The sequence below is a fragment of the Pyxicephalus adspersus genome, chromosome Z, assembly GCF_032062135.1.
Source record: "Pyxicephalus adspersus chromosome Z, UCB_Pads_2.0, whole genome shotgun sequence".
In the NCBI taxonomy this organism is placed as follows: domain Eukaryota; kingdom Metazoa; phylum Chordata; class Amphibia; order Anura; family Pyxicephalidae; genus Pyxicephalus; species Pyxicephalus adspersus.
Window position 1 is genome coordinate 13,672,049 of NC_092871.1, and position 24,786 is coordinate 13,696,834.

The window sequence follows — 24,786 nt, forward strand, 5'->3', positions numbered from 1 at the left end:
GCACATTGCTAGGTCAAAAAAATTATTTACAAAAAGAAAAAAAAATTGAAAGTATGCATTTAAAAAAATTGATTTTCAATTTGGATGGGTAGATGCCTTTAAATCTACAGCACATTGTAGTCCAATCACATGCTAAATTGGTATTGTTTTAGTTTTTTTATTTTCTTAAAAAATACTTATTATCATAAATATATAAACCATGAGTATATGGGTTTTAAAACAATTGATAAAAAAACCTACTAGTATACAAATAAATACAGCCAAGTTTAGTATTTGCTGCACAGACTGGGCCTCGTTTCATGGACATCTTTAGAAAGAATAATTTTTTCTTTGAATTCTCGGTAAATGAAACCAGTCATAATACATTTTTTTATATAAACTATTGGGCGATAGGATTTTAATATAATGGTTTAACTGGAAAAACCAAAACAGTTCTGTTATACATCATTCTACAGTCTGCTCCATAGGAACAAAGTCTGGGACTGGAGAGGAAGCAGGCTGGAATCTCCACTGAGCCCACTTCTTGTCACGGCTACCCGGAGGTGATGGAGCTCTGCTCACGGAGCCTAAAGGAAGACTCTATTGGTGATCAGGCCAGGCCTTGTTTCATTCAACAATGTGCAACATACACATTTGCAATATATTCAGTGACTGCATGATGTCATTTTGTATTGCACAGTCCAAGGGTAATTTAGTCCTTCAACATTTGTTGCAAAGTTCTTATTGTATGCTGCAGTTTGGAGATTTTCAGGTGTAGTGAGCTATCCTGCAAAGAATCGCAAAAAAAGATTTTGAAGTGAAACCTAGCATTTTACCTTTTACACCACCTGCCTTCCCCACCCTCTATAGCCTCCCCCCCCCCCCCCCAAAACAAAAAAAAAAAAAAAAACTACACATATTTTGGAGCAATCTTCTACCCAGTCTGAATGGCAGTTCTGTTGGACATCACTAGCACTCCCTCCTCCTCCAGGACTGACGTACTGTGAGCCGAGCCTGCGTGATGGGGGTAGTAAATGATAGGCTGGGTTCACAGGAAATGGGGAGAATGAGCGTGTCATTGTGCCGAAAGTGGACCACTGGCGCTGGACTAAGGCAGAGGTCAGGGCAGTGTGGGAGTTTGGTGAAGGTAGGATAAAATTGGGACTTTTTTCCCCCTATAAAGGAGACAATAAAGCTTCTTGTAAGGAGCACTAATATTTTGATTAACAGGTAATCTACCCAGGCCAACATGTCACACATAAACATAGAATAACACACATATATAAAACACCATCCACAGAGTACCTCATTCTCTTCATGTGCCCTCTTGGCATGAAGCTGACGCTCTAACTTCTCAAGTTTAGGTTGTAGCTTGCCAAGCTCTGAATGTGGGTCAACCAATCCCTGATAAATAAAAGGAAAACTAGTCAAAGGTTTTAGGTAGTGAAATACCATCTTCAATCAGGACCAGAGCTAACATTAGGAAATGTAGATCATTTTGGTGTGTAATCTTTGATGCATATATCATTTAATGGTATTTTCAGTCAAAAACAAAAACGCAACAGCAATAAAGCATCCACGTAACATATGTTATATATAACATATATCTGCCAGGACATATCATTACTTTTGATTGTTATCATCATGACTTTATTCACATTACTGGAGTAGCAGCCTACCTTCTAATCACATGAGCAGAGTCTCTCCCTGTATCCTAGTATAGTCACACATCAATCTGTGTATCAATATTGGCTCCCATATTAGTCAGATATTTCTTACCTGAAGATTCATATAAACACGGCAGTTATCCATCACTTCCTCAGTGGCCCAGCCAATCCATTTATCATCTTTCTGAGATGTATCACTAGACAGATGAATTTGAAGAGAGCCTGAGAATGACAATGTCTGCAGTGGGGACAGGAAAGATTGAAGAGCAACCAGGTCCTCCTCCCGGGTACAGAAGACGTGGACTGAGGTGATAATAATCAGACATGGGGAAAAAATGACTTGTTAGACCTCTAGTTACAAGTTGCTTTCTAAAATTTTTGTTAATCCAGTAAACAAATAAGAAATTATAATTGGAATATAGAGGATGTTTGTAAGCCCAACATCTCTTCTTCAGTATGTTGCCTCACGGTTTATACCAAAATATATTTGTGGATCTGTTGCAAAGTTTCTTTCCTGGAGATTTTGGGTTTACATGAAGGTAGAACTTAATATAATGAAGAACAATATTTTTCCTACATTACCATCCAAAGCAGTGTTCTCCCCAGCCCTTTTTAGCTGGGTGCACTTTTCAGCAACCACCCGGCTGTTTTTGGATGGTTACTGATGAGTTGGGTCACAATACAGGGGCCACCACCCACCTACAATTTCTTCCCACCCAGCTTAAAATTTTTCTGGGTTGAGCACTGCAATAGTAATGTATTATAAATTATATGACATAATCGCTCTGTCCATCTTCTTCAACGGCTAGGTGAAAGGGAAACTCCAAAGGCCGATTTGGTCACAAGACAGAAAAAAGGGGGATTTAGGCTTAAAAAAAAAAAAAAAAAAAAAAAAAAATGCCTGGTCGCTGTAGGCTCTATGCCATCTATTAACAATTAATATGGGGGACTTAATATATAGTAAGAAAGGATGACAATTGTCCTTTATATTGAGAATGTTGGCTGTGGAGAAGTTACTTAGCATAACGTTAACGGGGATTTTGCGCTAATCTCCACCTACTTCTTAAGATTTATCAGATTGCTAATGTCTGATAGTGCAGCTCATAGCTGCAAGGAAGAAAAGATGTTAGAAGGCTTTAGTGCAAGCAGTTGTCAGACTGTGAAAACAGGCAAATTGTTGTGGGAAATCCAATAAGAAACAACAATCAGATTACGCCACAGACCATGCTCAGTCTTATCCACTCACCTTCTGGTCTAGCCTTAGTCACGCTGAACTCGTTCCTCAATCTTCGCAGTGTCCCAATTATTGAGAGAACAAAATCAAAGGATTCCACTTCCTCAGGAAAATTCCAATGAGCCTGTGCAGGGAAATAAATAATTAAATAATAAACACATGTAAAATACCAATTCCTCTTTCTTTCTCATGCAAATTATGCACTAATGTATGCAACAAACAAATTAACCTTAAACTATAATAAAGTTATTAATGTGAGCTGATGATGTGTTCTATCAGCATAAGGTACATAATCTAGAGCAAGGTCGCATGCATTTTAATATTTTGGGAGTCTGTCTGATTAAATATCACGTAAGTGTAACATTAACAGGTAGAACTTCTCCCTTACCATGTGTCTACAGGTTGGGTATTCAGCAACACAGACACTGGCAGCGTTGTGAGAAGGGTCAGCTGGAAGACGTTGCCAGAGTTCTTCTGACAGGTAAGGCATGAATGGGGCGAGAAGGCGAAGTGTACTCTCAGCTCCCCAGTAGAGTATTTGTTTGGCATCGGCAGCTCCTGGTCCATGCAGGATGGGTTTTACAGCTTCCTGTGTTAAAAGAGACATTAAAAGCTCCATGCATGAGACAAAAAATATTAATACTCATAAAAGAAAAAACAAGGCCTAATTACAAAAAGCAAAGAACAAATAGTTCAGCTCCTTACTATTAGGAAATAAATACATTTTAGTGAGTACACAATGATATTGTAACACACACACACACACATGTGCTTCACCTATGAAATACTTTTCAGCCAGTACTGTGATCTAGGCATTCTGCTAGATAGCACAACAAAGCCCTGGACCTCTCCAGTCTATACTGCAGTGGGTCTATGACCTACCCAAACATGTGAATGGAGAATGAAGCAGTAATAGCACAGCGAATGTGTCATATCTCTACTCTTGTCTCAGTAGGAAGACAGTCTAATATAAGTGCTGTACAGGGAGTAATAGGAAGCCAATTTAAACACAACTACAGAACTACACAAATACATATGCTAATGAATACCAAAATAATTAAACGGTAGCTCTTTAAATGTGCCTGGAGTTAAGTTTTAATGTCTACTATATCAGTTTTACGGTCACTACTTATGTATAATTTGGAGATGCTCCCTCTGGTGGTTATGTATATGCTGTATACTCTACAATGCTTCTACAATTATCTTCGCTGTTACAAAGTGGTGTATCTTGGAATACCCACCACATAGATATCACAATAGCTCTGCAACCAAAATGAATGAATGGCCCCAGCAGCGCCATGAATCTCAAGTGCCTGGAACTTCTTCTCACACTCCTCTGTCGTCTGCCGTAGACGATGCACAATCCATCGGTCGATGGGGACCTGAGGCCTAATCTAAAAGAGAAAGGCGCATAATTCCAAGCAAAGTGCTACTGTGGGGTAGTTATATGAATAAAAACCATGGCCAGTATATAATGTTGACCACGAGTAATAAAAGACCTCATCTGACTTTTGGAAGAGGACAAACCTGATCCATAGGAAGTGGAGAAAAATCATCGCCCAGAGCTGTTAATGTGAATTTCACACCATTCCAGATTTTATTGCAAAAATGGCGGACAGCGAGGACAGACACAACATCCAGATTAATATCATCTCCTGAAACATAGAAAAGGACACATAAATAAAGAAAAAATACAGAATATAAGAAGAAAGAAAAGAAGCAGCCTATCAAAGACAACTTTTAAACCTTGTGTGCTCCAGTATGAGGTTTAGATAGCTGAGTAGAGGTTTCTTCTCACCTTGTACTCTATGAGAGCAAAGAGCAAATCTAAGGGCATCTGTACCGCACTCAGGGATCCCACTTGGGAAATCTTTTAACTAAAACGAAAAAGACAAATCGTTATAAAGAGTTTGCAAGTTTTATATGACACCTTTACCATGATCCTTTGAGAACCCAATCTCTAACCAGGTTATAATGATAAATAATTAAGTTGTTAATTTTTCATATAAGAATGAGAGTCATATATAAGTATCTATTGAATATGGGAATGAAAATCTTGCACCCAAATGTGAACCTGACCACTTTCAAAGACTGCATTAAGCAGAAAAAGGCTCTTACATATCTATTTTAAAACAATAAAATAGAAAAGGTATATCTAATTATAATGTATATTAAAGTCACATTACTTAAACTATTTGATTAGTATTGAAAGCATACAGATAAATATAGAAATAGGAAGGCCATGTGAATCTACAGATTCCACACCTCCAGAACAGATTTAAAATGATGTTATCTCATGGGTGAAATTTCAAGCAGACGTCAACTCATCTGCTGACATCCAAGGTTCTTGCCAATGAGCAAATATTCCCAGTGTGTTTGCACATCAGGGCTTACATACCTAAACCAAAGCACACCCCTCCAGAGCTATGTCAGCTGGATTGCCCCTTGTAAATTCTACTGTCATCTTTAATAGCTGGGTTGAGAAGGGGTATCATGCCAAGACAAAGCACTTTGCTCTCCATGTGTCAGCCAGTGTACAGAAAAAGAAAAAAGTATATACATTGACAGAACAATCTGACTTCCTTATTAAGGCGGACTATAACTTAAGGCTACTGCTTTTAAACCAATGACCTTGCTAAGACCTTCATTTTCCTATCCGCCAGACCTCTTCAAAGGCATTCATGTTGTATCCAAACATTTCAGACACACAAGGATCTTTACCCTACAAAAACCCGGCTTTTCTTACCAGTCCAGCTTCTGCCACCTTAAGCTCCCTTGGATCCAAATTTCCGTCCTTTAACTTTTCCCTCAAATGCTAAGAGAAAGAAAAGAAATTAGGACATGGTAATTCCGGGAAAGTCAGCAGATGTCTATCCTAGTAGTCATTGTACCTCTAAGCTTATTCCAGTCATCACATCCAGAGGATCAAGGACATTTCCCAAAGACTTGCTCATCTTCCTTCCATGGGCATCGCGGACCATTGAATGTAAGAATACCTTAACACATAAACATACAGGGATATTCTCTTATACTGTATATCTAAATGTTCAGAATCTCATAGTATAGGATTTACCAAATGAAATTTGAGGAACATATCAAACCTTTCTTTCTAAGGTAATGTCACAAGTATATGCTGACATTTTTATAGAAATTGGGCAGGTTGGTCTCTAAATAAAGTCCCATAACTATGCAAAGCTGTCAGAAATCACAGGTACAGAGGAACATCTGTATATGTTCTCCCCCAAATTTTTAAAAAACAAACTCTCAACATTCTATTACTCAAGGCATACACTTAGGGAACAGATTTTTTTCTGCCCAATGGGATGTATGACCCATGAAATGTACAGTAGAGCATCAATATGACTTACTTCTTTAAATGGTAATTGCCCTGTGAGCTGCTCCCCTAACATCACCATCCGAGCCACCCAGAAGGAAAGCAGATCGCTGCCGGTCTCCAGCAGAGAGTTAGGGTAAAATTGCTTCAAGTCATTTGTCTGCGGAAGGAAAAAAATTTGGAAAGGACCTGGACTTAAAAAGTAAAAGTTTTGATATCCATGAAGAAACATTAAGGAATGTTATTTCTGGACTAGTAGTACCCTGAAGTAGTAATGTTTTGTTTTAAATTTCACTTACAAAAGTAATGTTCTTCTTGGTATGTGAGTGTGCCTAGGCACTCCTGTAGCCCATAGCTGTATATTTGTAATGTGAGATCATCTTAAACGCTGTATACCTGTTACTGAGACTGGCTGATGTCATTATTGTGCCGCTCTCTGGTCTCCTAAAGACCTGCTGAACTGGAAGCAGTGCCACGTTCACAAATCGTTCTGCATCTACTTCATATCTGAAGCTGCTTTCTCTATCTCACCTGGCTTTTTGACTATTCCCCTACCAGTCACCAATTATGATGGAAAGCTCTACGTGTGGAAGCAAAATCCTGCTCCTCTATAAATATGACTACGAGCACAGAAAAAACATATCATAGAATTAAAAATCAGTAACAAGAAACAACCTAACTGCAGGAAGTCTACAGGCAGTTCTGATATTATTATATTATTATACAGTATTTATATAGTGCCAAGATATTACGCAGAGCTGTACAAAGTCCATAGTCATGTCGCTAGCTGTCCCTCAAAGTGGGTTAACAATCTAATGTCCCTACCATAGTCATATGCCATTACCACAGTCTAACGTCTGTTTTGAGGGGAGGTCATTTAACCTAACTGCATTTTTTTTGGCCTTTGCTTGGCTTCTCAAGTTACAGGTTTTAGAAACAACCAATGGTATAAAATGCCTAAAATATACAGTTAAAAGAAATAAAATTAGAACATTACTGAACCAGATACAGATCCGGTGTTGTATCAGGTATGGTGCAGCCTGATACAACACTAGGATTAGGTGAAGTCTTCTGCCATCTTTCCCCCAATTGTGTGTCATATTGCTTATGGATATGTGAAAAAAAAAGATATGGTCTATGTTGATTTGGCTGGCTATATGTAATTTTAGCTCATACATTACACCCCCCACCTCCTGAAGAAGAGGTTTCATCCTGTGAAACTTGTAGAGTTAAAATGTGGGTGTTATGCACATGTAAAATTGTTTATGAGGTTATGAAACACCATCTCTGGTACACATGCAGCTTGCCTGCACTGTATATGTTTGATGCAAATATCCTTCCTCTAAGTGAAATTTGACACTTTTATACTGGAAGTAATAAACTTTGGCCTTTATATATATATATATTTATCTTTTACAAACATTTTATTGATTTTGTACATTTTCCTTAAATCTCTGTCTGTTTGCTTGATGTTGTTTAGCAAATTGCTGTTTCTGTAAGTGAAGGTGTAAATATGTGGGAAGAGATTCCTCATATGATATTACTAAGAAACACTAAGAGAAATAAAAAGCATTCCACCTAGACTGAAAGCTCTTTGTTGCAGGACCCTCTCCTCCTGTCTGTCATTTGAAACCCCTATTTAATGCACAGCGCTGCATAATATGTTGGTGCTATCTAAATGCTGTATAATATTAATAATAATAAATTCTTATGCATAATACACACACAAATGATCTGAATGATTATCTGTCTCTACCTGATGACACTCCAAAAACAGCATTTATGCTACACGAACATGAAACAGTACTCACATCCTCCGGCCATCCCAACATGGCAAACGGGAAGAGACCAGATGAAAACCAAGTGTCCAGAACATCTTCATCTATGAAGAAAAAAGAAACACAATTCATCTTCATATTTAAAAATGTATAACATTGATGCAAAGACTGATTTTTTTCTATTTTACAGTAAACTCTAAATATTTGTCCCATATTGACCTTTGAGGCTACCCAAATACATGTGATGAACTAATATCAGAACTGGGACAAGAGATACCTCTTCCTTATTGATAAATTTAATGTGGTTGTGTAGTAGCTAGAAGGGATCTATGAGCACTGAAGCTCAAAATCAACCACCAGTGTTCAGTGTATCGAAACTAGACCAGGAGTATTCAGAATCCAAAGATCAACAACAAGGTAAAAACCTCTAGTAGGCCAACTAGATAAAAAGCTCTCTTACAAAAAGGAGGGCGAAAATCATAATTTATCATATAAAGGTGAGTGTCAATATGTTTTTAGTCTAGTTCTGTTTTAAAGTTTATTTTATTAACCACATTACCTCCCTGATTACATTTTAAGATTTGCCTGTCATTCTGTGTGACAATTATTGGATTAGCTGATATCTCTAAACTTGTACAAGTGTTCACAGACTGTAAACTTGCGCTTAACCTCTCTTCACACTGAGCTCCTTCTCTGCCTTTCCCAAAGCTATAGCAGCTTTTTTCCTGGCTTCCTCCTCACTGTGAGCAGCTACCCAGAATCCTTCATTCTCATCAGTGATCTATAGAGAGAAAGTAGGACAGGTCACATAACAGAAGTAATTATCTATAGTGCACAGACAAATGCAAATTATCGGTAAGCTAATGCACTTTAGACTCTTTATTTTTGCCATAGACACATATACCTGCATCTCTGGATGAGTCACAAGATAAGCAGGAATCTGATGTCCCCACCACAGCTGCCGTGATACACACCAGTCACTAGAAAGAGAGAGAAAAACATTTTTTAATGGTGACCTAAGCCAAAATAATACAGTCAATATATTGCAGTTTATGGACCATAGATCTAGTGGCTCCATTAGTTTACAGGCTTTAGTTTTTCACACTTTCTGTCCTGGGGTGACAACTCTCATGCACTGTATTGCATCTATGAAGATTTCATCATCCAAGGACACCCAGAGTGTTAAGACTACAGAACAGCCTCTCTCCTCTTCTCCATAACCTAGGGAAGTTAGAGGAACGGGCTAGGCTGACAATTGGGCTTAACAATTTATAGAAGTTAGAAGCTCATTGAAGTTTTGGCAAGATCAATAGATCGAGAAGAGATGGGTGGTCCATACTTCTGCACAGAACATGGTCAAAAATTGGCGTTTAATCCCCATACAGTGTAGTAATATTGTAAAAACAAAGCAAGCCTCAGCAGTGTGACTACCTGCAAGTACAGGAAATGGGTTGAATGATACTGACTATCATTGAAGCCACAAGTGGAGTGCCATTTAGTAGAGGAGGGGATACCTGCACGGATGAGAGCCAAACTTAAAATATTATTATTTATTATTATTTATTTATTTTAATCTTGTTGCATCAAGAATGAATATTTCATGAAAATACAATCTCCCCATCAGAGGAATGTGTATGAACTATGTGGATAAACATGCTCAATCCTTACAATTGTTAATAAGACTAAGGCTTCATACTAACTACTTTACTACAGCAACAGGCTAGGGTAACCACCAGGGATTTGCAAATTCTTATTCAGGCATTTGCTTTCAGTTGGAAATGGTATGGTGGTGGTGGTTTTATGGTTTCTACCAAAGAACAAACCAGCTCTGTATAGAAAGGAGGATCAGCAGACAAATGTCATTAGCAATGTGGCATGGTAAAGGTAATGGTAAAATTACAAACTAAACCCTTTAGTGGAACTGCTATACAAAGCAAGATTTTCATTATGAATGAGACTTAAAACATAAACTACATTTAAATATTACCGTACCTGATATTTGACAGCCAATTCCTCCAGTTCTTCTGATGATAGGGTGGGCTGATTTTTAACAGTCCCGAATCAACAGCCTGAAAATGATTTAAAGCAGAAAACTCATCACAAACAATATACACAGAAACTCACATTAGGTATTAGTTTGCAAGTTAACTTAACTCACCCTTAGAGCCCTTTGTGCCATCTTTTCACAGTTCAAAAACCACTGATTCTTCAATAGTTGTTCAATCACATCCCCAGAACGACTGGCAGATACAGAAAAAAATAGTTGAAGTGGAATGTTAAACCATCAGGAAGATAAAATAATAAACCAGTGACGGGTCTGATTTATTACAGTTTCTGTGACTATACCATTACAGGGAGGTGCATGGACACGGATAAAAGAGTGGTGACGCACTGACTAGACGCAGAAAACGGTTAGAAAGCCTTATTAAGCATACATACTGTGAAACAGTCAAATCAGCATTGGTCTTTATTGGGCCAAGTGATGACTTCTGTAATTGTGTACACAGATATGGTTGTAGGTCGGTGCATGTGATGACAGATCGCCCATTAAAGAAAAAGCTGCTCTGTAAGAGCATATGCTGTGTGTGTTAACAACGCAATTTAGCTTTATTTAAGACAGACATCACCATTGGAAAATTTTCACTTATCTTTCGTTTAGGTAACAAAACTTTTTCAGCTCTCCTCACTTTCTGGGCCTGATTTAATAAAGCTCTCTAAGGATGGATTTGGTCCAAGATTAAAAACATTTTCCAACAAATAGCAAGTTACTTTTAAGAAATCCATTCCAGGTTTTCTGGATCATCCAGCTTCACTGATGAAAGTGTGTCCTCTACAGTCTTGGAGAGTTTTAATAAATCAGGCCTGCAATGGTCAGACAAAGAGGGTGAATTTACATAAGGAGCATACAGATATGATTTTCAAGCTTTCTTTATCTAAAATTTAAAATAAATTGGACATACATACACTTGTGTATGCAACATCAATGTTATACCATTATTAGGCATGCTCTATCCTATCCTAGCATTCACCCATCAGCCAAACATTTAAACCACTGACAGGTAAGGTAAATAACATTGATTATCTGGTAAAATAATGGTAAAGAGTATAACATTTAATGTAGTAAGTGAATAGTCAGTTCTTCAAGGTGACATACTGGAAGCAGATAAAGTGGACAAGAATAAGGATCTGATCCGCTTTCACCAGGGTGAAATTATAGTGGCCAGATTACTGGGTTAGAGCATCTGTAAAATGGCAAATTTTGTTGAGAGTTTCTAATATGCGGTGGTTAGTGGTCCAAGTATGGTCATTCAGTGAACCTGCCACAGGATCATAAATGCTAATTGACCAAGGCTCACTAATGCACTGGGGTGTAAGGTTAGCCAATTTAGGTTCATCTACGGTTAGCATAAATTTGCTGAGAAACATAATATGTTGGCCATTGGAGAAAGGTGTCAGTGCATCACAATATGCTGTTCATGGGGCTGAGCAGCTTTAGATCAATCAGAATGCCAATTGTGCTGAACCCTGTCCAACATGAACACCTGCCAGTCTACCACTGAGCATCAGAACTAAACCACAGGGCAATAAAACAAGGTGGTTTGATCGGATAAATCACTTCTCCTTTCAAATCATATAGTTAGCTGGGGATGTGTATGGTGTTTACCTGTGGAAGGATCTTTTTTTAATGTCTTAGTGCCAGATACCAGAGAACACATTCATATATATTGTAGTGTCAATGCTTGAAGGTTTAGATCTGTTAGAGTGGCACATGGGAGACCTACACAATATCAGGTTGGGGGTTTTAACATTTTGACTGATGAGTGTAAATAGGAATTAAATATTGTTGTCAACACTTGAATTAGAATGTGGACTTCTACAATAAAAGGAAGGGACAATCCAACCTGCAAATAGGAAGTACCATGGAGTGTTCTCTGTCCCCTCTATATAACCCTTTCTCTTTTAGTGCAGCCACAATCTTCTCTCGAGCATCAAATCTTCTGACACCCTGTCAAACAGAACAAATTAAGAGTTTTATTTTGCTGAAGCTGGAACTTTAAATGTACAGCTCTTTAAATTTGTCAAACATTATGTTGGAATTCATGGAAGGTATTGTTCACAAACACAACGTTTTGGCAGGATTGAACAATCAGAATGTAATGTGTGTCACCAGTTATGCAAACAAAAAAGCTGGAAACACACAAATATCAGAAAATCCTTTACCTGGACCCAGTCTCCGCTGGCCGGTGTCATTGTCCCATCTTCACCAATCACAGAAACTGAAGGTAATTCCAGATCCTTTGCCATCTCAAAGTCTATTAGGCTATGGGCAGGGGTGACCTTTACAGCTCCTGAAATACATTACAGAGATACATGAGCGCTGTTTATGGAACCATCTGCTTACCATTCTCTTTTCCCTTGTTCTGATATCTACAAGCAATAAGAGGAGGAGTGCAAAATCACCAACACACAAGATTGTGATTTAATGATTCTTATCAGAAACCAGCCAACATTTCAGCACACTGTAATCAGAACTCAGAGATAAATCAGACTTTATCTGGATATACTTTATACACACAATATTCGTGATCATGCTGTGGCATCACTATGCAATAGCCTAGACGATCAACTTCACTAAAATAACAAATCAATCGCACAAAAAATAATTTTTAATGGTATATTAGAAGAGCCTATATCCAAATTTGATGGTGTAAGACATTTTTTGTTGTTGCTTGTTTAACCATTGTGTGTACATTGAAAAACATTGCAATCAAAACCACTTTTGTTTTACAATTGATATTTTGATTACAGATTATGGTAAAAGAAAATATAATTCAAATCAATATTCAAACTTGCGGTCGGTATGTTGAATGCTTATTTTCCATCAAATAGATTTGATTTGAATTAACGATTATATCAATTGAAAATAACACTGAAAGAAAATCACACAGTGTATACAAAGCATTTGTGCAGTCATCTGTAGAAGCAAACAGCAGGTAACACAATACTGACCCGTGCCAAACTCAGGGTTGACCAGGTTGTGGGTGACAACAGGGATTGAACGTCCAGTGAAAGGATGAAGAAGATTCTTTCCATGGAATTTCTGTGAAGAAAATGAAGCTACATAATCAACAGCTTATTTACAAGGACTTTTTATAAATCTTAATATGCAAGGACTAGAAGCTTCTGTGGCAACTAGTGTGTGTTGCCATGACTATGAACCTAAAGTACACCTCAGTTGCCAGTAAAATATTATTTTCTATTTGCTTAAGCCATGTCAGAACTCTAAAATGTTAGCAATATTGTTAAACTAAATAAACTATTAATTTCAGAAATAATGACCTGGTATCTTTTGTCATCTGAATGGACAGCGACAGCAGTGTCACCCAGCATGGTCTCTGGACGTGTGGTGGCAACTGTAATTTCGTCATCTAAAAAAGGCATATGGAGGAAGAGGAAAGATTTATTATTACAAAAAGAAAATAATCATAATAAACATAAAGGCAATAAAATCTGTTGAAGATATTACCTCCACCTTCTGTGGGATAGGCAAAACTATACAGAAGTCCAAATGGAACTTTCTTCTCATATCCCGGCACATTAAGGTAAGTTTTACCAGTTAACTGTTTGTTATCTACCTGCAATCAGAGAATACAGAACATGATGTGCAATACAACTGGAGGAGTAAAGAGACAGGGAGGGAGCGATAATATTAGTAGAACCAAATCATGTTTCAAATTTTTAAAAAATCTCACCTCAATGTCAGATATAGCTGACCTTAATGCACAAGACCAGTTTATTAGGCGACATCTGCGAGAGACTAAACCATCCTCAAAGAGTCGAATAAAAGCTGTAGTCACTGCCCGAGAGAACCCCTAGAAATGATAAAAAATGCCAAGGATGATAAATCAAAAATATAACAAACAAGCAGACAGAGAAATACGTGTCCCCTCTACTCCTTACTTCACCTCCATATCAATTTGGTATCTCCCAACTAATATAAATCAGTTTAGAGTCTGCAACTATTGTCATATTTTATAAACAGCAACAAAAATGTATTTCTTACAAAGACTAAAAAATGAACACTTTCACAAGGCAAAGAAGAATGTATGAGCGATTTTCAATCAGCAAAGTGCTGCACATTGCTGTGTGTTCACAATTATTGTGACCGGCTGCTCAGAGAGTTTAAAAAAAATACATTTTTTGGGGGACTTGTTTGTTTTTGGGGGATTCTGAAGGATCAGAAAATTCACAAAATAGTTAAAAATTGGCAGCAGATCTGTTTATGTGTTCCAGCCAAAACAGAATAATCAGAAACAAATTAACTGTGCAAACACAAACAGCTGCGAAGAACAAAGTTGGATACAAGTCTACAAGTACAATGTTCAGTATGTACCTCATCCATAGTAAAGCAGGCTCGGTCCCAGTCCAGTGAGGCTCCAAGAGATTTAAGTTGATGATAAATTCTGTCCCCTTTCCTAGAAGGAATGTATGAAAAAAATACATTAATGGTAATTCAGACATACAAAAAGAAATCTATTAATTAAGTATGAATAAAGAGGATGTTTAAATGCAAAAGCGGTGCAATAAAAAATCCTCTTAATTGTAAATTTCCGACCCGGTCCAGCCTACACGGTCCCGCCCTCCAGGCATGCACATGCCCGGCCAGCATCCGCTTCCCCTAGCCTCCCGTCCCCAACGTTAACACACTGGGGATGCAGATGCCCAACCAGCATCAGCAGGGGAAGACGCCAACATCGCTGAAGGATGCCGTTGGAACGTGGGAACAGGGTAAGAGTTTTAACTTCCCTGGAAATTCCACTCCCAGTGTGGTTACCACTTTTTGCATAGAAAATCCACCTTGAGCCACACTCGGGAATAACGCCAGGAGGTTAATTACCCAAAGAATTATGTAAATGCTGAGTCTGTCAAAGGTGATAGTTTAAGAAAAAAAATGAATACAGTCACCACACATGAGGACTGATAAGCTGCAATATATTTTACATTTTTGACTCTGAGTTTAGAGAGACATGATGAAACCCCTTTAAAAGCAGTTTAGTAACAAAAAAAACAGCAGTCACTCACTCTTCCTTCCACTTCCAGACGGCTTTTAGAAACTCTTCTCGGCCCAGATCGTGGCGGGAAAGTCCTTGTTCTTTGAACAGTTTCTTCTCCACTACAGCCTAGAATAAACAATTTGTTGGATTCATTCTTTATAAAACCTGTCCTAGAACAGTGATCGCTGGAATATGGCTGGTTGGTAAAGTATTATAGACACACTCATTTCAAAGAACATTTATGTGGTTAAGAAATCAGAGATTACCTGCGTTGCAATTCCGGCATGATCAGACCCAGGGACCCAGAGAACTTTCTGACCCAGCATTCTCCTCCTGAGAGATAGAAGATTCAAAGAGATCAATGTGTTATTAAGGAAAAATAAAGTTACCATGTTGGACTATGTGTTCTATATGCAATAAGTTGATTTAGAGATTACAATTATAAGTGAAGTACACAATGGGTGACCAAATGTTATTAAATAAATGTCCAGGGAAACAAATGTCCAGTTACATATGGGCAGATTTATAATAAATAAAAACTAAATATTTAGTCCAAAGTTAACTGGGCAGCACGGTGGCTCAATGGTTAGCACTCTGGGCTTTGCAGCAACAGGTCCCAGGTTGGAATTCCAGCCAGGGCACTATCTGAATGGAGTTTGCAGGTTCTCCCCACGTGGGTTGCCTCCAAAAAATATGAGCTGCCCCAACTCTCTGGAATGGTCTTCCTTGTCCTATTCAGCTTGCCCATACTTTCTGCTCATTTGAAAGAGCACTCAAATCACATTTTTTCAAACCTGCTAACACATCTCCTTCTGTCTTTTGAAACCATTACTACTTCCTACTACTAGTGTGTGTTACTTCCCCCACCTCCTAGATTGTAAGCTCTTTGGGGCAGGGTCTTCTTCTCCTGTGTCACTTTCTGTATCTGTCTGTCATTTGCAACCCCTATTTAATGTACAGCGTTATATAAATCCTGTTTATTATCATTAATAATATTAATGAAAAAACATGCAGTTAGATAATTGACTTCCTCCCCAACAAAACAAATTGACCTTAGACTGTATGAAAGACATTGACTATGGTAGGGACATCTGATGTGAGCCCCTTTGAGAGACTATTTCCCACTAGGCAATCTCCCCCTAATCATTTCTAGTCACCTGGTTGTGGCTGTATGGGCCTAAATTCCCACAGATACATTCCAGGCAAACCAATGCAATGCATTAAGCATGGACTTACCATCGAACAAGAGAGTCTTCAATAGCCACAGTAAGAGCATGTCCAAGGTGAAGAGAGCCAGTGACATTTGGTGGAGGAATGCAAAGGGAGAAGACCTCTGGAGTAGCTTGAGGGAGACGACTCTAAAACGGCAAAAACATCACATGACTGCAAAAGGAACTGTATGTTCCTGCTTATCACATTAGGGAAACCTAACAAGAAGAATATGTGAGATGCCATTACTGACTTCCTCTAAAAAAAAATTCTTACTGCCTGGCTGACATAAAGGAAGTTAAGTGGAGCCAGCATGTTACAAGTTCAGTCAGACCTTTTTTGATTGCTCCAAGTTGATGACTTTAAAGAATTAATTCCACAACATCAGCATGGTAAGCAGGCAACTGGATTTTTTAGAATGAAAGATCAGCAATAAGAGCCACCACAGTGATGTGGGCTGTGTGGTTTCCCATAATAATTGCACATTACAAGTGGGCTCTCCTCTAATGCGGTGTCATCCAGGCTTGCGGCATTCTCACCTGGTACTCTGGCTTAAAGAAACCTTGCTTCACCCACCAAGGATACCAGGCAGCTTCTACATAGCGTGGGCTGTAGGCGGAGGGCAGCGGACATGATGTATCTAGAAAATGTAAGTGAAAATATTGATCAGCACAAGATGTGGCAATAACCTGATACATATATATCCAGCTAGCCAGAAGTTATTTTAGAGATCAGTAGCTTTGAGAATCAGGATTTTTAACTTTGTGTTTTGACACAGCAAACATAAGCTGCAGAAAGGAATATTTAGTTCTGGGGATTTCTTTAGCGGTTCAGGTAATGTAAACGTTCAATACCAGGGGTTAGTTTCACTTACAGTTAAAGTCAACACTGCTTTTCTCATCCTGGGCAAACCAATAGTTTTACTTAAAAGGCAACCCCACCGAAGGGTTAAATAAGGACTGTATAGCTAGAGCTAATTTGAGCCATATATTTGTATAAGGAATTGTATTTCTTCTTCTATCTACTCAGTTTAATTGTAACCAGATGGCGAAAATTCTAAATTCTTTGGAATACAATGTATGCCTTGCAATGTATCAAAAAACACTATATATGGCCAAAACTTAAACAGCTGTACGTGAACAACGAAAACGCCCTTGTATCCTGTATGTAAAAAAAGACCACCTTGTCAAATAAAGATTAGAGAATATTCCTAAAACCATACTGTGTGTGTGTGTTATTGGGATATCTCTCCAGACGTCTGTCTCTGTGGATGAAGGAGAAGTCAGGGTGCATTCGAGGAACTAGAAGTGGAAGCGGATCCTTTCACCCACTAGCAGAATAAAGAAACACTGCAAATCAAGTATTTTAAATTCTTAACTACAGCAAATTTCCTTTTTGTAAACAATGACTTGCAATGTGCTTCTAAAGTTATCATTATTATTATACATACATACATATAGCGCCCACATATTACTCAGCGCTGTACAAAGTCCATAGTCATGTCACTAGTTTTGTCTCAGAGGGGCTCACAATCTAATGTTCCTACCATGATCATATGTCTTTAATACAATCTAAAGACAATTTTTTGTTTTTTGGGGGGGTGAACTAATGTAACTGCATGTTTTTATGAAACTGAATGTGGGAGAAAACCAGAGTATCCAGACAAAACCCATGCAAACAAAGGGAAACCTGAAAACTCCATGCAAATAGTGTCCTGGCTGAGATTTGGAACCTGGGACCCAGCACTGCAAAGCCTAGCGTCCTAACCACTGGGCCACCGTGCTGTACTGTGCAAACAAATTTGACTACTTCAAGATATTCAATTCCCAAGCACAGCCCACTCCCTCCTTGCACATTTTAAACCTCTCCTCTTTTGGAAGTGTCTAATTACTGTATGTGCTGGCCTAGCTCCTCTGCCTCTAAACTTTTGTGTAGCAGCCAGTGGGGAAGCAAAGCAGAATACAATCAAGTCTACACATCTAATATGACAGCAGCCAGCAGCAGTTTTTCTACACAAATGAATTTTTTACTGGTAAATACCATGTAATAAAATGTAATAACATGGAATAAAATGTGTTAAATGTTTATATGACCTAATAGGAAGAGCATTGCTGAACAAATGAAAGGTCTGGCGACTGGAACTCTTTATAGAAGAAACAAACAGGGAGCTGTCATCTTCTTCTTCCTAAATGGTCCTCACTCGGGACTGTAGTCAGACCTTTTGCTCCTGCCGTTGGGTCCCCACACGTGTGCTTTGCTCTATCTCTTAATCTTTTCCTTTGCAACTTTTAGTCTAAATAAACCCTCTAGATCAGGGGTGTCAAACTCAATTCACATAAGGGGCTGAAATCTATAACACAGGCTAAGTCGCGGGCCAACTAAGATACATAGTCTTAGTGGTAGTATAGCTCCTTCCCCACCCTGAGACACCATATCACACACCATCCTCGTGCATTAATCATGTTTTGAAAATAAGAACATTCTTGTCTTCATGAAGCATAAACATATATTCGCTTTCCTACCTTTCAATAAATTATCTCCCTTCTGCATGAACTTTTCTCTTGTTGGACATTTTGGGAGTGATTGCTTTTTTGTTCTTAGCAGCTTTTCCTGAAGTCAGTGTACCTGATCTATCCTGGTCTATGTGAGGGGAATGGAGCCACTGACTGTGCTGAGGTGGAGGCCGGTGTCTCAGAGTCTGGAGACATTGCTAATGTATCATCCCACTGAGATTCTATTCCTAGAGCAGCATACGACTGGGAGCAGGATCGGGACTTTGGAACAGTCATGCTTAGTGCTGGGTCTCGGCAGGAGTGTGAAGAAGCAACTGGGGTCCTACTACCTGCAGCACGATTAGGCACTTGTATGGACCGCCCTGCATCTACCTAGCTTTCTGGGACCTCCTGCCTGCAAATGTCAGGCCTTTGGATATTCCATTCAGGAGCACAGTCACCGCACCGCGGGCCACATAAAGTGGCCAGATGGGCCGAATTTGGCCAACGGGCCTTGTGTTTGAAACCTGTGCTCTAGATCATTTCACCGTGGGCCGAGGTGTTGTTGTTCCTCATCACACAAGAAGATCATATACAGCTCTTCCCTGCAAGATATGGAGAAGTCTGCATTCCCCAGAGATTGCCCTTGCCTTGATGCCGCAGGCAGAAGCATACCATCTATCTCACCCCCATAACATGATATGTTTCTGCTGTTTCTCAGAAAAAAGGGTTATTCAAGAAAAGCATTTTAGGTCCATAAAGTTTGCTTTATTATCTGTTCACTGACCTTTCTTGTCTCCGGAGACTGTTGGGATTTCATACATGATCACTTCCTTCTCTTTCCAGCGCTGACCTTTACCTTGAGAGACCTGTGTGTAGGGTAAGGTGAGATAAAAGGAGACTTGTCACATCAGCAAGGAATCACATGGCTTTTGGAAACTAGTGATAAAGCCAACACCTTGGTTCTGATCTCCTCCAGACTCTTTCAGCCTTTTCTCTTTCTACATCTTCTTGCAATGTATGTCACCTAAACTTCCGCACTGCATGGGTTAAAGATTTATAAATCCAGGGGTAGAGGAATAGGAAATATAACTTATCATATTCTTCACATTTCCCGAGCAGCTGATACTCTCCCATTTTCACTGACACTCCGGAATGTGGGTGTCAGAGTGACAACACCCTGTCCCAGTTGTGCTCCTGTGCTGTCACATGGACACTACAATATACATTCCATCCTGGGAAAGCATTTAAACATGAAGGTACATTAAAGATCAAAACACTGGGTCTGATTTATTAAAGCTCTCCAAGACTGGAGAAGATAGACTATCATGGAAGAACATAGGTGATACAACAAACCTGGAATGCATTTCCTAATATTCATGTGTTAACGGTTGGCAAATGTTTTGAATCCTGGAATAGATCTGTTTCAGGCTTGCTGGATCACCCATGATAGTCTATCTTCTCCAACTTTGGGGAACTTTAATAAATCAGGCCCTATGTTATCAAGTTTTATTAGCAAATGTTTATGATGCACAGCACTTGTGCAAAATAAATATAGGGCAGGTGTAGACCTGTGGCCAGAGCAAGGGATCCTGTGAAGCTTCAGGCAACTGAGTTGAGTTGGGTCTCATATCAGCATTTTCAGTGGCAGTGAAGGGGACTGAACCACTGACTGCCTCCACCATTCCATCTCTATTGGGCTGCCAGGGGTATATCATACATGTAGCGTTTTCCCTGAGGCAGCTGAAGGGTTAAATAAGGACTGAATAGCTAAGTTATTTGAGCCATATATTTGTATAAGGAGTTGTATTTCTTCCTCTATCTACTCAGTTTAATTGTAACCAGATGGTGAAAATTCTAAATTCTTTGAAATACAATGTATGCCTTGCAATGAATCAAATAACACTATATATGGCCAAAACTTAAACAGCTGTATGTGAATAATGACCACCCCTATACCTATGTGTATAAAAAGACCGCCTTGTCAAATAAAGATTAGAGAATATTCTTTATATTATATACAGACCATACTGTGTGGGTGTGTGTGTGTGTGTTATTGGGATATCTCTCCAGACGTCTGTCTCTGTGGGTGAAGGAGAAATCAGGGTGCATTTGAGGAACTAGAAGTAGATCCTTTCAGCAGCATGAAGAAATAGTAAACACACTGCAACCATGAATCCAACCTGACATCTACTTAAGGAAACATTGTGCATTGCTATTGGTAGCTAACACAACACAGGGTTTATATCTGTTACCGGAGCAGCGCCCTCTTCCTGCTGAACTCTCTGCCGTTGCTTCCGTTCATCTCGTTTGATCCGCTCGGTGATGTTAGCAACACCCCTGCGGGGCATTCTCCAAGCTGCATTATGACTGGTGTCAACAAGGAGGCGGATCATGATGTTTTGAAGGAAAGCGGAGACCTAGAAAGGAACATTGGGGAAACAATATGAAAGAATCTGTCAGACTTCAAACATAATAAAATAAACAAGAAAGGCAAAAATAAAATTAGCTTTCAGAATTAATCTAGAGATTTCCTTTACTTTTTGCCATGTTGCTGCATCCCAGAATTATTCAGCACATTGGGCATCAGTCACCCCAACTTGTAATTGGACAGTGAAAGGTGAAGAAACATACTGATTGGCTTTTCTATCTGTCACTCAGTTCTCTCCTCCTATCAGGGCTTCCCAGCTTCCATCACTTTGAGTAACCACAAGGAAAGGAGGGGTGAAGGAAGGACAGGCAGTACATTGTTACAATGGGACCTCAGTGAAGGGTCAAGGGGTAACAACCATTATTTTATCACCTTTATTTATTGCTAAATGCCCCTTTATGCACAACTGACCCATGACAGGTTCACTTGAATGTGTCTGTTCGTCCTTCACCTTATGAATTTGTATTCCTCCCTGACTTACAGCCACAGCCACAGCCATATCATATTTGTTCCCCTCTAACCCAGCCTGACCTTGCCTCTGTCTGCCCAGCATGGAGAGCCAACACAAGCCGCCCAGCGATGTCAGCAGAAAACCGGAAGCAGCGTGCGTTCCAACAAATGCCTACACCAATCACAGAGCAAGCTAGAATCCCGGAAACAAAGTATGCGTTCCAACAGTGGCCTCCACCATTTACAGAACAGGGAGCGGCAGCGTGCGTGTCTGTAAAAACATACACCAATCACACAGCGGGAATTTTTCTATATGGGCGTGGTTCAACGTTTATGAGCCAATCAGTGCACGGCAAGGTAACTATGGCCCAATAGGTTTATTTTACTACCAATCAGATTCTTTGACTTGTATAGCAGCCTGCAGAATCGAGGGCTTTGATCTGAGTTTGCAGTGGGGGTGCTGAGCTGTAGTCTGGTCCTGTGCACTGGAGCTGTATATGGAAGAGGTAAGAGAGGGCACTGCCAGCCCTGGAATGGGCAGATAACTAAATCAATATGCAGCTTATAAATGAAGTTGTGTGTAAACCCAGTCATTAATATTTTATAGAGTTGTTTTACAAGTGTACACTGACTACATGAAAAAGCTGGCTGGGGTTCTAGCATTCCCCTCCTACAGGTCAGATAACAAATACCAATACAATAGTCCTATCATAAACAACCTCTCCTCTTGTATTCGAATGTCTGTCATTTGCAATCCCTATTTAATGTACAGCACTGCATAATATGTTGGCGCTATATAAATCCTGTTTATTAATAAATCAGGGGTATCAAACTCAAATACAAAGAGCCGAAATTAAAAATCTTGAACTGTATTGAAAAGATTGAGAAAGTTTACTTGTTATTAGATATAAAGCCTTTTCATATGGAAACAAAGAGGTTTTGCTTCGCATTCAATCTGGAACAAGTCTATAATAGAGAAAGAGGCATAAGAATGTTTTTAAAATTTATTCAAGAAAAAATCTTTCTCTATTTGTAGCCTTCTGAGTTAAATTTCAATGGTAACCTTTTTGCACAGGCTAACAATAATAAATATATTCTTCTATGAAAATCCATCCATTCAAGTCCAAGCCTTGGAGTAGCAAGGAAAAGACAGCTGAGGGGGAGTGCTGGAAATATCAGAGTGGGCAATGTGGAGCTAAATCCTATGAGTGGCCCCCCGCTGAAACTCCCTCTTCATTGAAATAGCAACGCTTACATTAAATAGCAACGCTATTCCAATGTGAGGCCATGCATAGGCAGAGAGCCTATTGTTCAAGCAGCGGGCCAGTTGCAGTTTATTTTTAGGATTTCCTTTGGGGGCCAAAAAAAGGAAGTTAGGGGCCAGAGTTTGACACCCCTGGCTTAAGAGCTCTCAACAGGAAAACAGCTCTCCAGTGCAGATGGATTCATAAAGCAAGTGATGCAATTGAAATCCCAGTAAAACATGTACCCATCCTTAAAGAAAGAGTAACATGTAAATCGCAAGGAATTATATACTTGGCTTTTTGGACCTGTAAGTGCTTCTATGTAGGCAAGGCAAGACGTGAGTTCAGAAGGGGAATTTGCAAACATATTTATGCCGTCATTAATGGTAAAATAACTCCTCTGAACCTACATATGGCTAGGTGCTATAACTTTATTTGAAAATGAACTTAAATTCACTGTGTTGAAACATGCCCCCCCAGACAAAAGGAGTGGGGTCAAATTCTTCTGCAGCAAGAGGCTAAATGGACTTTTAATCTGAATGCTACACACTACCTGGTTTTTTTTAAATTTTTTTTCCCCATTACTTGTTAACGTATATGTATGTTATTATATCTGTACTATTGTGCACAAAAACAAAAAATATACTGGCATTATTTGGTCCTTGGCTGATGTTGCACTGTTATCATGTGTATAGTAGAATGTTATTTATCTATTATATGTTCAACATGATGGTATTCCCTGTTGTAAACACTGTAATAAGCAATGATGGGCATTAAGAATGTTGTTTAATGCACTTTTTGAGTATGTGACTATTGTCCTCCTAAAATAATAAAAAGCATGATATGATGCTCCTAATAATGATATACATGTCTCTGGTAATGAAATGTCCATTACCGGAGCTGGGCTCCTTGAAAGGCTAAACCAACAATTATTTGTTTTACATCATGTTTTTCTGTTACACTAATTTTTATTGAGCTTTACAATGTATAACAATAAATTGATACAATGTTAGAATAAAAATGAAGAAACATGAAATGATTCAATTTAAAGCTACGTACACACTTCCAATTATTATCGTTGGAAAACGAACGATGAACGTTCATGCACGATATATATGAACGATCGTATAGCACCGATACTGCACATAGAGGTAACGACACGATCGTTCGTAGATATTGTACACACAATAGATACGATCGTTTAAGCGATAGAGGAACTATGTGCACGACAGGAAAGTGAACGGACGTTCGTGCATCACGCATGCTCTGAACATGGACGATCAACGAACGACCGTACACACAAACGATGTTCAACGATCGTCGTCCAATCCGATCCGCCGGTCCGGTCGTTCGTTTCCAGCGACTTTACTCGTTCGTCGGCGTCGTTGGTTACTTTTTTACGAACGATTTTTTGCCCAATCGATCGTTCGTCGTTCGATTGGAACAATAAAAATTGGAAGTGTGTACGCACCTTAAGTTATACCATAAAAGAAAAATAAATGCAAATAATGTTGAATAATCCTTGGTTGTTGAAAGTGAAGGGTTAAATAGAATTGGTATAAGTCTGTATAAGTAATGGTTTACAGGATGCTGAGTATTTTGCTGTATTAAATGATAAAATGCTTGCATGAGCTTTATTACCATATAATAAGGAGTTGTTGCCTACGCAGGATAACTGCATATGTGAACCATACTGTGCGTGTGTGTGTGTCATTGGGGTATTCCTCCAGACGTCTGTGAGTGACCTCAAGTCCGAGGAACTAGAAGTAGAAGCAGATCTTTCCAAATGGGGGCTCTGAAAGGATCTGCTTCTACTTGTAGTTCCACGAATGCACTGTGACTTCTCCTGCACCAGAGAGACAGACGTCTGGAGAGATATCCCAATAACACACACGCACACAGTATGGTTTTAG

The 24,786-nt window shown here is 39.1% G+C and overlaps 1 protein-coding gene and 1 long non-coding RNA gene across 3 annotated transcripts in view; one reads left to right on the top strand and one right to left on the bottom strand.

Annotated features, from left to right (window-relative positions):
- Nucleotides 1–141: 141 nt before the first annotated feature.
- Nucleotides 142–21,797, bottom strand: VARS2 (valyl-tRNA synthetase 2, mitochondrial). Of its 2 annotated transcripts, none has more exons than XM_072431576.1 (30): nt 21,711–21,797; nt 21,004–21,168; nt 19,536–19,617; nt 16,796–16,896; nt 16,284–16,405; nt 15,314–15,380; nt 15,076–15,173; nt 14,387–14,468; nt 13,746–13,865; nt 13,520–13,628; nt 13,333–13,421; nt 13,003–13,093; nt 12,214–12,341; nt 11,895–11,998; nt 10,151–10,232; nt 9,985–10,061; nt 8,897–8,972; nt 8,662–8,773; nt 8,026–8,096; nt 6,249–6,374; nt 5,772–5,876; nt 5,627–5,695; nt 4,679–4,757; nt 4,408–4,535; nt 4,122–4,274; nt 3,269–3,469; nt 2,893–3,004; nt 1,759–1,949; nt 1,285–1,383; nt 142–766 (listed from the first exon to the last, which is right to left on the bottom strand). In XM_072431576.1, the coding sequence occupies exons 2-30, from the start codon at nt 21,142–21,144 to the stop codon at nt 692–694; spliced, it is 3,090 nt and encodes a 1,029-aa protein (XP_072287677.1). In that variant the 5' UTR covers nt 21,145–21,168; nt 21,711–21,797; the 3' UTR covers nt 142–691. The 2 variants fall into 2 exon arrangements, with proteins under 2 accessions (XP_072287677.1, XP_072287678.1); XM_072431577.1 differs by lacking the exon at nt 21,711–21,797 and adding an exon at nt 21,289–21,513.
- A 224-nt stretch (nt 21,798–22,021) lies between these two features.
- LOC140344454 (uncharacterized) overlaps nt 22,022–24,786 on the top strand; it is a 15,714-nt gene continuing 12,949 nt past the window's right edge. The window contains exon 1 of the long non-coding RNA XR_011923565.1: nt 22,022–22,135. This is a non-coding gene — a long non-coding RNA (uncharacterized lncRNA). The remainder of the gene's footprint in view (nt 22,136–24,786) is intronic.

Coding starts and splice junctions, on each gene's coding strand:
- VARS2 (XM_072431576.1), bottom strand. CDS start 21,144: ATGATCCGCCTCCTTGTTGACACCAGTCATAATGCAGCTTGGAGAATG. Junction 13,629..13,745: donor CAGCTATATCTGACATTGAG/GTGAGATTTTTT, acceptor CTCTGATTGCAG/GTAGATAACAAACAGTTAAC. Junction 10,062..10,150: donor TGGCACAAAGGGCTCTAAGG/GTGAGTTAAGTT, acceptor AATCATTTTCAG/GCTGTTGATTCGGGACTGTT.